The following is a 14,514-nucleotide window of genomic DNA, read 5'->3' on the forward strand; positions in this document are numbered from 1 at the left end:
CATCATATGTACTGGAGAGGGGGACACACTTTTGTTTGCACAAGGCACACTCCCCGTACATGCACTTCTTGCTAGAGGATTCGCAGGATAACATCTCGGTGAAGCTCTCCAGATTTGAGGTCTCAATTACCTTCAGGAGATTCAGCTTCTCAGCCACACATCTCAGATTGTCATGGAGCTTACATAAGCACGTGTCTCGGTCAGACATGGAAGGGTGAACAGCCCAATAAGGTCTCAGGTGACAAAACAGAGCAGAAGAGAGATTCTCAGGGTTCTCTGATAAAAAAATCTTCTATGCAGGTTTTTCATGGTGTCCTCCAGGAACCTTTTCTGCATCTTGACTTCCTGCACTGTGATAGTTTGTTTCCTCCCAGTTGTGATCCGACTCACATCATCTCTCAATAATAATGACTTCTTCTTTCTCTGGAACGCGTCGGTGTTCCGGTTAGTGTGTTTCCTTTCAAAGGTGCGTAGGCATTGCCTCTCCAGATGTCCCCAGCGTTTGTTTGAAAAGCATAGGGCATGCTCTGCAAATCTCTGTCATTGATCTTTTCTGACAATCTTCCCTGTTATCACTTTTGAAATGATTTTTCATCCCAGCACATTTTTATAATAATTTCCCAAGTAGAAATGACATGAAACGCCTGGCGGACAATTCTTAATGTCAGTTAAAAATAAGATTTTTTAATAAGAAATATTAAATTAGTGCTATATTATTTCAATTCATTATACTGGACATTTCAATGTATATACAAAATATTTTAACATTTCATTTTGGTGACCAAATACTTGAAATATAATATAAAAAGTCAGAGGGACTGAAATATTACCCCAGCCCAAGAAAGACCCACTTGTATTCAACACTGAACTGTGTCAACCACAGGAGGTTGGTGGCACCTTAATTGGGGAGGACAGGCTCCTGATAATGTCTGGAGCGGAATAAGATGGAATGATGTCAAATACATCAAACACATGGTTTCCATGGTTTCTTTGACTTTGATGCCATTCCATTCGCTCCCTTCCAGCCATTATTATGAGCCGTCCTCCCCTCAGCAGCCTCCACTGGTGTCAACTTATTTAGAGTTGAGTTTTATTCCAGTAAACATGGCAACTTCAAGATGAATTGTGTATACAACAAGGAATTCACTCATTTAAAAGAAATCTATACATAATGTCTTTGCATTAGGCCTATAGGTCTACATTTCCTCAACGGAATGTTAATCAAAGCACTCCTGCTCCACTGATGGCCACATGTAACAGGGCAGACATGTTGGATCATGCAGAATGTTAATCAAAGCACTCCTGCTCCACTGATGGCCACATGTAACAGGGCAGCCATGTTGCATCATGCAGAATGTTAATCAAAGCACTTCTGCTCCACTGATGGCCTCATGTAACAGGGCAGCCATGTTGGATCATAGAGAATGTTAATCAAAACACTCCTGCTCCACTGATGGCCACATGTAACAGGGCAGGCATGTTGGATCATGCAGAATGTTAATCAAAACACTTCTGCTCCACTGATGGCCACATGTAACAGGGCAGCCATGTTGGATCATGCAGAATGTTAATCAAAACACTTCTGCTCCACTGATGGCCACATGTAACAGGGCAGACATGTTGGATCATGTGAGGAGGCACAAGCGGCATTCGTTTGCAGTGGATCCAGGAAGAATCATACACACTATTTTAGATACACAAAGATGCCATTTACATTGTATTTTAATATTTAATGTGCAAGACGTAATGGCTAAATTAATACAAATACATTCATTTATTTGAAAGGACAATTTTACAGTAATTCACGACATCATATAGACTAAACATTTATTTTAGCCAGGGTCCCATTTTGATGTAATACAATCACAACAAATAAATGTAATTGATCCCTGGTTCAACAGACCCTGGCCTATATAGAAAGCTTTCCAGAACGTGACAACAGTATTTCAGAGTACATCCCAGTATTACATGACTGTCCCCACATCCCAATACAGATCATAAGAAGAAGCAGGAGTTAAACTGGTCAGACAAGTTGTAGGAGACATTTGGGCCAAACCTCGACGGCTGTTGTGTGGTTTATAGCTGTTCTGTCATTGTATATTACACATTATTTATACACTAGAGAGCACTATATGGGTCACATGCATATAGGCTAGGCTACAGTAAATACATATATATCTCACAGGAGGCTGGTGGCACCTTAATTGGGGATCACGGGACCATGGTAATGGCTGGAGTGAAATGAGTAGAATAGTATCAAAAACCATTCGCTCATTTCCCTCCATTCCAGACATTATGAGCTGTGCTCCACTCAGCAGCTTCCTGTGATATATGAACACTTGCAATCCTACTGGTGCTCGAGTGGCTATTAAGAACTTTTGACCTGGTCAGCCAAGACACATTGTATAATGGGAGTTACCCCTAAGTACGTTTACGGATTAATGCATATTCTTGTTTTGGTCCCAAGAGACATTTAATCGTTAAAGTCAGAGACCACTTTTCAAATGTTATATATTTCCCACCATCCTTCTTTCTATAATGCAGGCTACATGTGAAAGGATGGCTGCCATAGGACTAATTCTCAAATGTTGTCAGGGCCTGGTATTTAACGCCTGATGTTTTGGCCTTGTAGAGCATCACTCCACACAGCATGGCAACGGCTGCTACGATACACCCAACCAGCAACCCCATGTTCATGTTGGTCCCTGGAAAGACAAGAAAACACCTTTTTAACACAAAAACTCTTGGTGAAACAAAAAACACCTGTTTATGCAGAGATGCTATTTCCTGTTGAAAGAATCCACTGTAGAGGTCATTCCTAAATGTGTAGTCATTTAACAGACACTCTCTTATCCAGAGCAACTTACAGTAGTGAGTGCATACATCCTCATGTATTTTCTTAATGGTCCCCCGTGGGATTTGAACCCACAACCCTGGCATTTCAAGTGTCACACTTTACCCACTGAGCTACCGAGGATAATAACTTCTACAATATACTGTATCGTCAAAAACACAAAGTACAACATTTGATTTGTAGCTTATCTAAAGCTACAGCCGTTTCCCTCAGGGTTAGCTTACCTGAGCTCTCTGAACTCTTTCTCAGGCGCAAAGGACCCTGGGAAATGTGGTGTTTGGCCGTTTGCATGGCGGCCTCTCTCTTGCGGTGGTGGTGACCAGCAGGCTGGGGGGAGGGGGAGTTGACGCAGCCCTGGGCACACCGGGTGTTGGGGTTCCCAGCCTCACACAGGATCACTGAACAGCTGATGTACACCTATAGCCAGAGGGTTCAAAGGTCACTGAACAGCTGATGTACACCTATAGCCAGAGGGTTCAAAGGTCACTGAACAGCTGATGTACACCTATAGCCAGAGGGTTCAAAGGTCACTGAACTGAGAAGATATCACCCTTGATACGACCCTTGAATGATCCAGCAATCTGTCCCCATTTACCTGGTCATGCATTCCGATGAATTTGAAAGCTTCCATTCCGAACTGGAAATGCCTCTGGTGACGGGGGGAGAAGATTTGAACCGTCTCGTCCACAATGCACCTGGTAAAAAAACAGACAGGTAAAACCTAGAGTACAGTAAATATGTAAAGTACATACAGTAAGTGCAGTAAAACAATCTTTTAGTCTAGAATTTTCCCCAGCGTTTATACAAATGTCTCGAACCTGTCATTTCTATTGTCATCTCACATTACTGACAAGTGTCCACCATGAGGTTGATGAATGCCTCAGTGTTTATATTTTAATATATATATATGTATATGTGTGTTTCCTTTCTCTAATCACCATTACTATTAGTATTATTTGAATGTTATTGTTGATGTCTTTATCTCACTTTGCTTTACCAACAGTAGCCTTGCCACTCGTGCTAATAAAGCTGATCTGAATCATCAGTCTCACCCGTTTTCTATGATGGGGTAGGTGGGGTGGTAGTTGGGGTTGTCGTATGGCGCCGCTCTGCAGGACTCCACAAAGAGCTCGGTGTTGTTCACAGTGGACACGGCCTCGATGTCCATGTAGATCATCTGCTTCACCACCACGTCTAACGGGTAGTCACGGGGATCCACCATGTCGCTGAACTGGCTGGTCTGGTAGAACTCAAACTGGTAGGTGAACGTGCCGAAGCCTTTCTCCACCACCGTGATGCTGTCCCTGTGTGCACTGAAGCCCAGGGACACGTTGCCACGTTTGGCGTACTGGCAGTAGAACTGGATCTCCACCTGGTGGTGCCTGGTGATGATGTCGTTGGGGTTGTCGAAGGTGGTGATTTGGTTCTTGAAGATGAGGTTGTCGTCGTCCTCCTGGATTGAGAGAGATGGAGAGGAAAAATGTTGGTTTCTCTTTTGATGCAAAACTGTTCTGAGGGCAGATCTTCCCACAGGCGGCATAAAGCCACCCCTCACCAAAACACTCCATCTTGACCGCCTCTCTGAGGAAACCAATTCAAGATCTGTCAGCCTAGCTGGTGCCTTGGTGTGAATATCCCCTCAAACCAGGTTCAACATAGAGAACGCAGACAGACACCCAGGAGTCACACAAAGAGGAATACTGTACATGTGTCATCCCACTGTAATATTTGACATTTCGGAGGACTCACCTCGATCTGAGTGCCACAGGCATTGAGGGGGATGACTCCAATGATGTGGGTGCTGTTAGAGAGGCGTTGCAGGTCGCAGGCAGAGTTACTGGGATCGTTGAGGCGGAGGTGGTCCTCGTGAATTTCAGTAACAGAGGACTTCTCCACTTCTACAGTCATCTTGGTCTCGTCACACACCACCTTGGCTTTGACTGTCACGGGAGAAATGTTGTTATTGTTGTATTTCTTCATATCTTTTGCAGACAGGTCTTAATCAAAACAATCCGACTGTGAACCATGATTTGAGTTGGTTGGGGTCATTTCGACTTTCATTTTTATCTTTCCTTCATGTTTGGTGATTTCAGATGTGTTGTCTAGGTATAGTATGTATCATACAGTATTCACAGCTTCACCTGTTATCAAAGTGCACAATTATACAATCACTCACCACACCATATTGTCCAATCACACACCACAGTATATTGTCCAATCACAACACCACACATTTATGTCCAATCACACACCACAGCATATTGTCCAATCACACACCACAGTATATTGTCCAATCACAACACCACACATTTATGTCCAATCACACACCACAGCATATTGTCCAATCACACGCCACAGCATATTGTCCAATCACACACCACAACATATTGTCCAATCACACACCACAGCACATAGTCCAATCACACACCACAACATATTGTCCAATCACACACCACAACATATTGTCCAATCACACACCACAGCACATAGTCCAATCACACACCACAACATATTGTCCAATCACACACCACAACATATTGTCCAATCACACACCACAACATATTGTCCAATCACACACCACAGCATATTGTCCAATCACACACCACAACATATTGTCCAATCACACACCACAACATATTGTCCAATCACACACCACAACATATTGTCCAATCACACACCACAGCATATTGTCCAATCACACACCACAACATATTGTCCAATCACACACCACAGCATATTGATGGAGGAAGAATGTACAAACCCTTTCTGCGTCCGACCTCCACCACAACACATCTCATCTCAGACTGATACACACTAGATCTGAAAGTATTAGAGAAGATCAGGGTGAACAACGGCACAATATTATCATTACATGTAGTATTAGTCTCTCTCTCTCTCATGTGCGTTGGGAAATTAAATATCATAAAAAGAGGAAACTCCAGAGAGAAGTAGTAGAACGTACAGGAAGTAGCAGAACGTACAGGAAGTAGTAGAACGTACAGGAAGTAGCAGAACGTACAGGAAGTAGCAGAACATACAGGAAGTAGTAGAACGCACAGGAAGTAGCAGAACATACAGGAAGTAGCAGAACGTACAGGAAGTAGTATAACATACAGGAAGTAGCAGAACGTACAGGAAGTAGTAGAACGTACAGGAAGTAGCAGAACGTACAGGAAGTAGCAGAACATACAGGAAGTAGAAGAGCAGTTCTGGTGATGTTTCTAGCATTATAAAACATAAGACCTACCCAGAAAGCCCCTCAGTGATGAAGCAAATGGTGAAATACTCCCCCAGATTGTCCCGGATGGGTGTCCACCGGATGACAAACTCCCCCTGGGTAGTCATGTGATTGGTGATGTTCAGAGGTCCACTGACGATGACATCATTAACCCTAGAAAGGAGGCAAAACGTACAAGGTAAATGCAAACCTGAATCCTAACCTTAACCCCTACCCTAACTTAAACCACAACCCTTACCTTAACCATTTTAAATCGCAACTTGTGTGGGGTGACTCCGAGTCGGACGTCACAAGCATTCCCACTTAGCAGAGAGACAACCGCACCAATCCAAATCAATCACAGAAAATAAATGTACTCTTAATTGGAAAACTTTTGGTTTTCTTAGACGGTGGATTTATACACTAGGCTGCTTTAGCTTCTTCTGGCTGCAGGGGCAGTATTGAGTAGCTCTGATAAAAGGTGCCCATTTCAAACGGCCTCGTACTCAATTCTTGCTCGTACAATATGCATATTATTATTACTATTGGATAGAAAACACTCTCTAGTTTCTAAAACCGTTTTGAATTATATCTGTGAGTAAAACAGAACTCATTTGGCAGCAAACTTCCTGACCAGGAAGTGGAAAGTCTGAAAACGATGCTCTGTTCTCGGGCCTGCCTATAAATGGGCATGATATGTATTAGTATACATGCACGTCATACACCTTCCACTAGATGTCAAGAGGCAGTGAGAGAAGAAATGGAGTGTTTATCTTGGTCTGAGGTGGAATAAAAGCTCTTTGCATGACGTGTCACCCATTTCCTGTTTTCTGGAAAGCGCGAGGAGGGACCTGGAATTGCCTTCTGAAAAGCTGTCGTTATAGACGGCTACTATCTCCGGCTTTGATTTTATTTGATAAATGTGACAATATCATCGTAAAGTATGTTTTTTCAATATAGTTTTATTAGATTATTGAAATTTATTCGGGACGTTAGGCGTGTTGCGTTGTGTGCCTTTGTTCAGGAAGGAGAGCTTCGCGCCACTTGGCTAGTGTGCTTGCTAATTCAAGAGGGAAAAAGGACGTTCTAAAACCAAACAAAGATTGTTCTGGACAAAGGACCCCTTGTACAACATTCTGATGGAAGCTCATCAAAAGTAGGACCCATTTTATGATGCTATTTCATATATCTGTCGAACTGTGTACTATTAGTTTTGCGCCCAGGTTTTGGGCACTCTCTCGCCATAACGTAAGCCTTATGTTGTAATGAAGTTATGTTTAGAATTCTAACACGGCGATTGCATTAAGAACTAGTGTATCTATCATTTCCTATACAACATGTATTTTTTAGTCATGTTTATAAATAGTTATTTGGTCAGAATATGTGAGTGTCAGATAAATATCCGGACGTTGTGGGAAAAAGATGCTACGTTAGCACAATGTATAACCACTGATTTCAGCTCTAAATATGCACATTTTCGAACAAAACATAAGTGTATGTATAACCTGATGTTATAGGACTGTCATCTGATGAAGCTTATCAAGGTTAGTCAAAAATTATATATTGTTTGCTGGTTTGTTACGATCGCTAACTTTTGCTGCTGGGAAATGGCTTGTATTTCTGGCTATTGTGGTAAGCTAATATAATGCTATATTGTGTTTTCGCTGTAAAATCAGAAATATTGGCTGGAATCACAAGATGCCTGTCTTTCATTTGCTGTACACCATGTATTTTTCAGAAATGTTTTATGATGAGTATTTAGGTATTTGACGTTGGTGTCTGTAAGTACTCTGGCTGCTTCGGTGCTATTTCTGACGGTAGCTGTGATGGTAGCTGCAATGTAAAACTGATTTATACCTCAAATATGCACATTTTTCGAACAAAACATAGAACAAAACATAGATTTATTGTGTAACATGTTATAGGACTGTCATCTGATGAAGTTGTTTCTTGGTTAGTTTGGTTGGATCTTGGTTAGTTATGTTGGTTTTGTGCATGCTACCTGTGCTGTGAAAAATGTCTGTCCTTTTTTGTATTTGGTGGTGAGCTAACATAAATATACGTGGTGTTTTCGCTGTAAAACATTTTAAGAATCGGACATGTTGGCTGGATTCACAAGATGTTTATCTTTCAAATGCTGTATTGGACTTGTTAATGTGTGAAAGTTAAATATTTCTAAAAAATATATTTTGAATTTCGCGCCCTGCACTTGAGCTGGCTGTTGTCATAAGTGTACCGACGTCGGGCTTGCAGCCAAATCAGTGATTGTGGAAGAAAATATTTGTCAACACTGAAATAGTTACAAAGTACAACAGGTGATAAAGGTTTTAGCCAGGACTGCACTGTTACAGACAGGACTGCACTGTTACAGACAGGACTGCACTGTTACAGACAGGACTGCACTGTCACAGACAGGACTGCACTGTCACAGACAGGTCTGCACTGTTACAGACAGGACTGCACTGTCACAGACAGGATGACCTGTTACAGACAGGATGACCTGTTACAGACAGGACTGCACTGTTACAGACAGGACTGCACTGTCACAGACAGGACTGCACTGTCACAGACAGGACTGCACTGTCACAGACAGGACTGCACTGTCACAGACAGGACTGAACTGTTACAGACAGGACTGACCTGTTACAGCCAGGACAATCTGTTACAGCCAGGACAATCTGTTACAGCCAGGACAATCTGTTACAGCCAGGACAGACTGTTACAGACAGGACCACACTGTCACAGACAGGACCGCACTGTTACAGACAGGACTGCACTGTTACAGACAGGATGACCTGTTACAGACAGGATGACCTGTTACAACCAGGAGGACACTAGAAATATAATCCTGGGTATAATACTGTATCATAGACTATCATGGATGTTGTCTCTTACGTTGAGTGTGTAGCCTCAGCCTTGACCCTGAACTCCAGCTCTTTGTTGACCTCGGCGTGGAGATGTTCTCCATTGTGTGGTGTCGGCTGCACGAACCTGGGCAGGTACATACCCTCATCACAGGACGGAACAACAGAGTCCACTGAAGTGGAAAGGAACACAAACGTACACAAGTAAAGGCCAATACTTCACAAATAAATGCCATGTTTGATGTTGTTTAAAGAATAAATATGTCCAACCCTCCATCCAGGGGGCAGCAGGTAGCCTAGTGGTTAGAGTGTTGGGCTAGTAACCAAAAGGTTGCTGGGTTTAATCCCCGAGCTGACAAGGTAAACATTTGTCGTTCTGCATCTGAACAAGATAGTTAACCCACTGTTCCCCGGTAGGCCGTCTTTAAATAAGAATTTGTTCTTAACTGATTTGCCTAGTTAGATAAAGGTTCAATAAATAAAACCATCCAATGCATTGTTAACCATCAGAAGAGGAGTCTCTCACCCAGAAGAGAGAAATGCAGAGGGAGTTTGCTGAGGGGAGCAGTGGAGGGATAAAGACTTCCTGTGGTGGTAGTTGGCCAGGTGGTGGTTGTAGTGGGCCAGGGGGTGGTGGTAGTGGGCCAGGTGGTGGTGGTAGTGGGCCAGGTGGTGGTGGTGGGCCAGGGGGCGGCGGTGGTGGTGGGCCAGGGGGCGGCGGTGGTGGTGGGCCAGGTGGTGGTGGTAGTGGGCCAGGTGGTGGTGGTAGTGGGCCAGGGGATGGTGGTAGTGGGCCAGGGGGTGGTGGTAGTGGGCCAGGGGGTGGTGGTAGTGGGCCAGGTGGTGGTGGTAGTGGGCCAGGGGGTGGTGGTTGTAGTGGGCCAGGTGGTGGTGGTGGGCCAGGGGGCGGCGGTGGTGGTGAGCCAGGGGGCAGCGGTGGTGGTGGTGGGCCAGGTGGTGGTGGTGGGCCAGGGGGCGGCGGTGGTGGTGAGCCAGGGGGCGGCGGTGGTGGTGGTGGGAATAATGTTGGATTGGCTCCACCACCAAGGAGAAGGAGTTGTGGTGGTTTGGCTCCACCACCAAGGAGAAGGAGTTGTGGTGGTTTGGCTCCACCACCAGGGATAGGAGACGGTTGTTTGGTAGCTGGAGCGTCGGCGTCTCCCTGCATGAAGCGGTGCCCTGGAGGAACTAGAGCCATCGGTGTAGGACAGGGTGATGTGTTGGTTAGGAAAGTCCTCTACAACTAGCTCAAACCCGTAGACGCCACTCGTTGAAGTGTAGCCGTATTGTAAGGAGCAAGAGCCCTAACAGTGATGAGGTTAGAACACAAATTAAGACCAAAGACAATATGCAATATTATGTAATCACATATAGATTGAATACAAATTAATTGTGGTTTATGTTGTAATGTTTTGGTCTCAACGTGACAGCACATCATGGTGTGTATCAACAATCACATGAGATTCAAGGTGTTGAAAATAGCTGCCCACACCAACCTGATCCAGCTGGAAACCTGAAGGCTGGTCACACCTATCGCACTCAGGTCTGACCAATCCGTATCTGCATCTGACACGATCACCGTCAGGGTCAAAGGCCATGAGGTTGTAGGACCTCGGACAGTTCTGGGGAACACTACAATGACAGGAGTCAGAAACACGACATATGAAATGAGTCAACTCTAAGGGCTCTATTTTAACAAACCTAACACAACGGTCAGTTTAAGAGCTGGCAGTAGAGCTACAGGTTCGGAGGTGCGTCAGAAATATTTTTGCTATTTTCACCACCACAATTTTAGGCGCAGTTGCTGGCAGTGCTGCAAAAGGGTCTGGGCCTTGATTTGTATTTATGTATTTTATTTAACCTTTATTTAACTAGGCAAGTCCATGAATAAACCAGTTGTGGGTGTGTCGAGGCTTGACCCCTCACTGGCCAATCAGAATGTGTTCCATGGCTAAACATGTGGTTGCTTCAACTTGTGTATTTACGGTATTTTATATATTTATTGTGATGTCATCAACTCCAGTTAGAATGTTAGTCCCTTACAGCCTAGTTAGTTAAATAGGCTGATCCATGTTTACAGAAAACAGTATGTTGAACATGTTTACAGTCCACATTGTTCTAATTGTATTGCTTCAGTATGGAAATGAATATAGGCTATAGCATGTACATTGATATAGGGGCAAGGCCTACTGTAAATTGCAGTCTGAAGATGGACATGCCAAACGCAGTCAATTAGCAAGATCAATTTCACTAGGCTATTGATAAGGCCTGAAAAGACAGTGTATAATTCTAATCAAATTCTAATAAAAACAAAACAACAACTTGTTTAAATAGGCTAAATGTCTAAATACAGTTACAGCCTCCATAATAAATAGCCCAGAGGGTTTGTTGTTGTTGTACAACATGATAATATCTCTAATGATCGGGACCTGGAGAAAATAAGAACGGACCGGTGTGGGGGCTGCCCCTGGACACGCCTCAAATATGTCACCCCGCCCACTTTAACACAAATGAGCTGAAGTTAAACAGGTCAATTGCTGACGTCAGGGCTGGAAATGCTATTGTGCTATTTTTTACATAACGAAATTGCGAACTAACTTGAGTTTGACACTTGCGCCTCCTTACCGCCAAAAATGTAGGAATATGTCTAATTAGGATTTCAATAACCTATATTGTATATATAAAAAACTGATCGGTTCAAAGAGGTAATGTATAGGGAGTCAGAAAGTTGTTACCGTATGAAAGGAAGAATGGCTGTGACTGGAGATCTGTTGGGTTCACCAGTATCAGATCTTGATCCCAGATCCACTTGTGTTTCCAGGCTCCAAGATCCAAGACGGTTTACTGTGGGGATCCAACAGCAGCTGTTCTGTCTGTTACAACAACAAAACATCTTTAGATAAGTGGTCACTTGGGCTGGAATGTTATCAAACCCACCATAGCAATGTCCTTTACCGAGTGTCTTTGTCACGGTCTTTGAAAAACAACTCAGAGCGGAGTCTACCTTGTAGAAGTAGGTTTTAACAGTATAGCTAAAACCATTATACCAGATGTGAGTTTAAGTCATTGTCATTGTGCACAATGTGTGTTCAATAAATTGAATAGATGTATTTCATAACAAACTTACACCAATTGAAAAGGTTTATCACTGGGGATATTTCTGGTCTCGACAGTTTCAGTTTCACACCACTGGTTGTTGTAACCACTCCGTCCTCTGCTGCTGCTGTCAATTGTGCCTCTGACATCTTTGACAGAAGAGCCGCAGTTCCCTGAAGAACAATACCAGCCAGCGTAATCACACCAATCATGGGTATTCTTGTAGCGGAAATCCACCTGGGGAACGGAAAGTCACATTGTAATGGGGCAATAAAACATCATTAGACTGATGAAGCCTAATTAAACTGATGTTTTGAAACAGCTTTGGCAGAACAATTGTTTCAATCTCACCAAGAATCATGTCAATATTTCCAACAGAGACTGTGACAGCATTTGATCTGTGATGACTGACAGATATAACAGATTAGCACTCACTCACTGCAGTTCGAGTTTTTTATAAATGTTTTGCATTTTTAATATTCTGATATTATTGATAAAGACAAACAGGAAAAGAGAAATGGGTAATACATACTCTACATAGAAAAGACTCACACAAACCAAACAGCAGCAGCTACATCTTGGATGAAGTGGGGTTGTTTTTACAGCCAAGTGCTTGGCATGTAATTATATATATTTTCATAGACAACATTATACGGCGGGTGAAAGATAAGTACTCGCTGGGACTTCTTCGGTTGGACCTTGTGTACAATTGAGGATACAAATAAATGTAATGTTTAAGAGCTGGTCTCAATAAAGAACAACAGGGGGGACCATACCTTCACAAATTTGGATCCACGGTTCTATAAATCTATTGTTAATTTCTTTAATGGCAAAACGTCTGCAACCTGTTTTAACTACGATTGAAAAGTGGGTGGTTTGTCATTTTTTCCCCAAAATACAAGAATAAATGTATCTGCAAAGTAGGAAATTGTTATCAGCAGCAACCTTAGCTTGTCTGAGTCAAGCGAGGCATTTGGCATGTAATTAAGGAAGTAACGGGGTAGTCGCGGTACGGGGTAGTCCAGGTAATAATGAGGCTATATACATGGAGAACCGGTACTGAGTCAATGTGCAGAGGTACGGGGTAGTCCAGGTAATAATGAGGCTATATACATGGAGTACCGGTACTGAGTCAATGTGCAGCGGTACGGGGTAGTCCAGGTAATAATGAGGCTATATACATGGAGAACCGGTACTGAGTCAATGTGCAGCGGTACGGAGTAGTCCAGGTAATAATGAGGCTATATACATGGAGAACCGGTACTGAGTCAATGTGCAGCGGTACGGGGTAGTCCAGGTCCTTGAGGTAATATGTAGGTATTAGGGATAAAGTGACTATGCATTGATAATTAACAGATAGTAGCAGCATATGTGAAGAGTGTGAAGGTGTGTATAATTGGGCAAAATATCAGAATTGGGCTGCCTGTGTAAACGCAGCCAGTGATCCCCTGAATATCTCTCACCTTGAATGTTCCATCAGCGTTCCTCCCTTTGGGGGTGAAAGACATGGAGCCTCCATAGAAGTGTCCCGCTGAAGCCAGGGAGACCAGTAGCAGCAGATGCAGCAACACTGGTGTGGAGGAGGACATGATGCCTGGTTCTCTCTGGAGGATTCCTCTCTACTGATCTGCCCACAGCATCCAACCTCCAAACCTTTATACCTTCTCAGACACACCATCCATTCAGGAGGAATGTCAGAGCAGATGCCAACGTTGTTTCATTTGTAACTCACCCTGGACATGTTCTCTTTATGACAGGTGTAACTGGTTTAATGAACTGGGAAACAAAGGCTAAAATCTTTTTCATAATAACCTGAAACGAAAGGGGAAATAAAGTTGTGTGTTATTGTAATTCTGCATATCTGGAACTTTTCTCTGCTAATCTCTTACATTGGCCTGATTTACATTTTCTATTTACATGTTAGTCATTTAGCAGACGCTCTGATCCAGACTTACAGGAGCAGTTAGGGTTAAGTGCCTTGCTCAAGGGCACATCGACAGATTGTTCACCTGGTCGGCTAGTAAGCATTTTCACTAGTACTATGCACTTATGACACATGAAAGGTAATTCAATTAAATAAAAATAAATGATGAGACTAAATAATCAAGATTAAGTTAAGAAAGATTAAGGTTAATACAAGTATTTCACACCAGAATGTTGGTTCATTTCAATGACATGTATTTCACAACTAGTGTTGTTACCACTGTAGATAATGGTGAGTTTATTGATTCATGAGTAGGTTTTCATTATGTGTTTGGTTTGGGTTATTGTGTCTGTGGGGGGAACGGCCACAGCAATTCAAAATGTATGGTACACAATGCATACTGATCATAACGGTGCAAAACTTGCCTATGAAAATATAATGCATTGGTCCTGCTACGGATTACTTTGTAAATACATCCTTCATTCCCTCCTTGGGTAGGCTGGATAGGTGAAAACAGCCATCCACTACGCTTTCACCAATCCATATTCACCCATGGTAT

The 14,514-nt window shown here is 43.1% G+C and overlaps 1 protein-coding gene across 1 annotated transcript; it reads right to left on the reverse strand.

Annotated features, from left to right (window-relative positions):
- Window positions 1-1,715: 1,715 nt before the first annotated feature.
- LOC139575556 (uncharacterized) lies at window positions 1,716-13,655 on the reverse strand. Its single transcript, XM_071400618.1, has 13 exons — window positions 13,495-13,655; window positions 12,063-12,268; window positions 11,671-11,808; window positions 10,432-10,567; window positions 9,462-10,239; window positions 8,967-9,108; window positions 6,102-6,245; window positions 5,616-5,674; window positions 4,604-4,794; window positions 3,907-4,307; window positions 3,450-3,549; window positions 3,079-3,271; window positions 1,716-2,705 (listed from the first exon to the last, which is right to left on the reverse strand). The coding sequence occupies exons 1-13, from the start codon at window positions 13,618-13,620 to the stop codon at window positions 2,575-2,577; spliced, it is 2,745 nt and encodes a 914-aa protein (XP_071256719.1). The 5' UTR covers window positions 13,621-13,655; the 3' UTR covers window positions 1,716-2,574.
- Between the last annotated feature and the right edge of the window lie 859 nt (window positions 13,656-14,514).

Source organism: Salvelinus alpinus, chromosome 5 (assembly GCF_045679555.1).
Source record: "Salvelinus alpinus chromosome 5, SLU_Salpinus.1, whole genome shotgun sequence".
NCBI lineage: Eukaryota > Metazoa > Chordata > Actinopteri > Salmoniformes > Salmonidae > Salvelinus > Salvelinus alpinus.

Coding starts and splice junctions, on each gene's coding strand:
- LOC139575556 (XM_071400618.1), bottom strand. CDS start 13,620: ATGTCCTCCTCCACACCAGTGTTGCTGCATCTGCTGCTACTGGTCTCC. Junction 10,240..10,431: donor CAGGTTTCCAGCTGGATCAG/GTTGGTGTGGGC, acceptor CATCACTGTTAG/GGCTCTTGCTCCTTACAATA. Junction 3,550..3,906: donor TACCCCATCATAGAAAACGG/GTGAGACTGATG, acceptor TTTTTTTACCAG/GTGCATTGTGGACGAGACGG.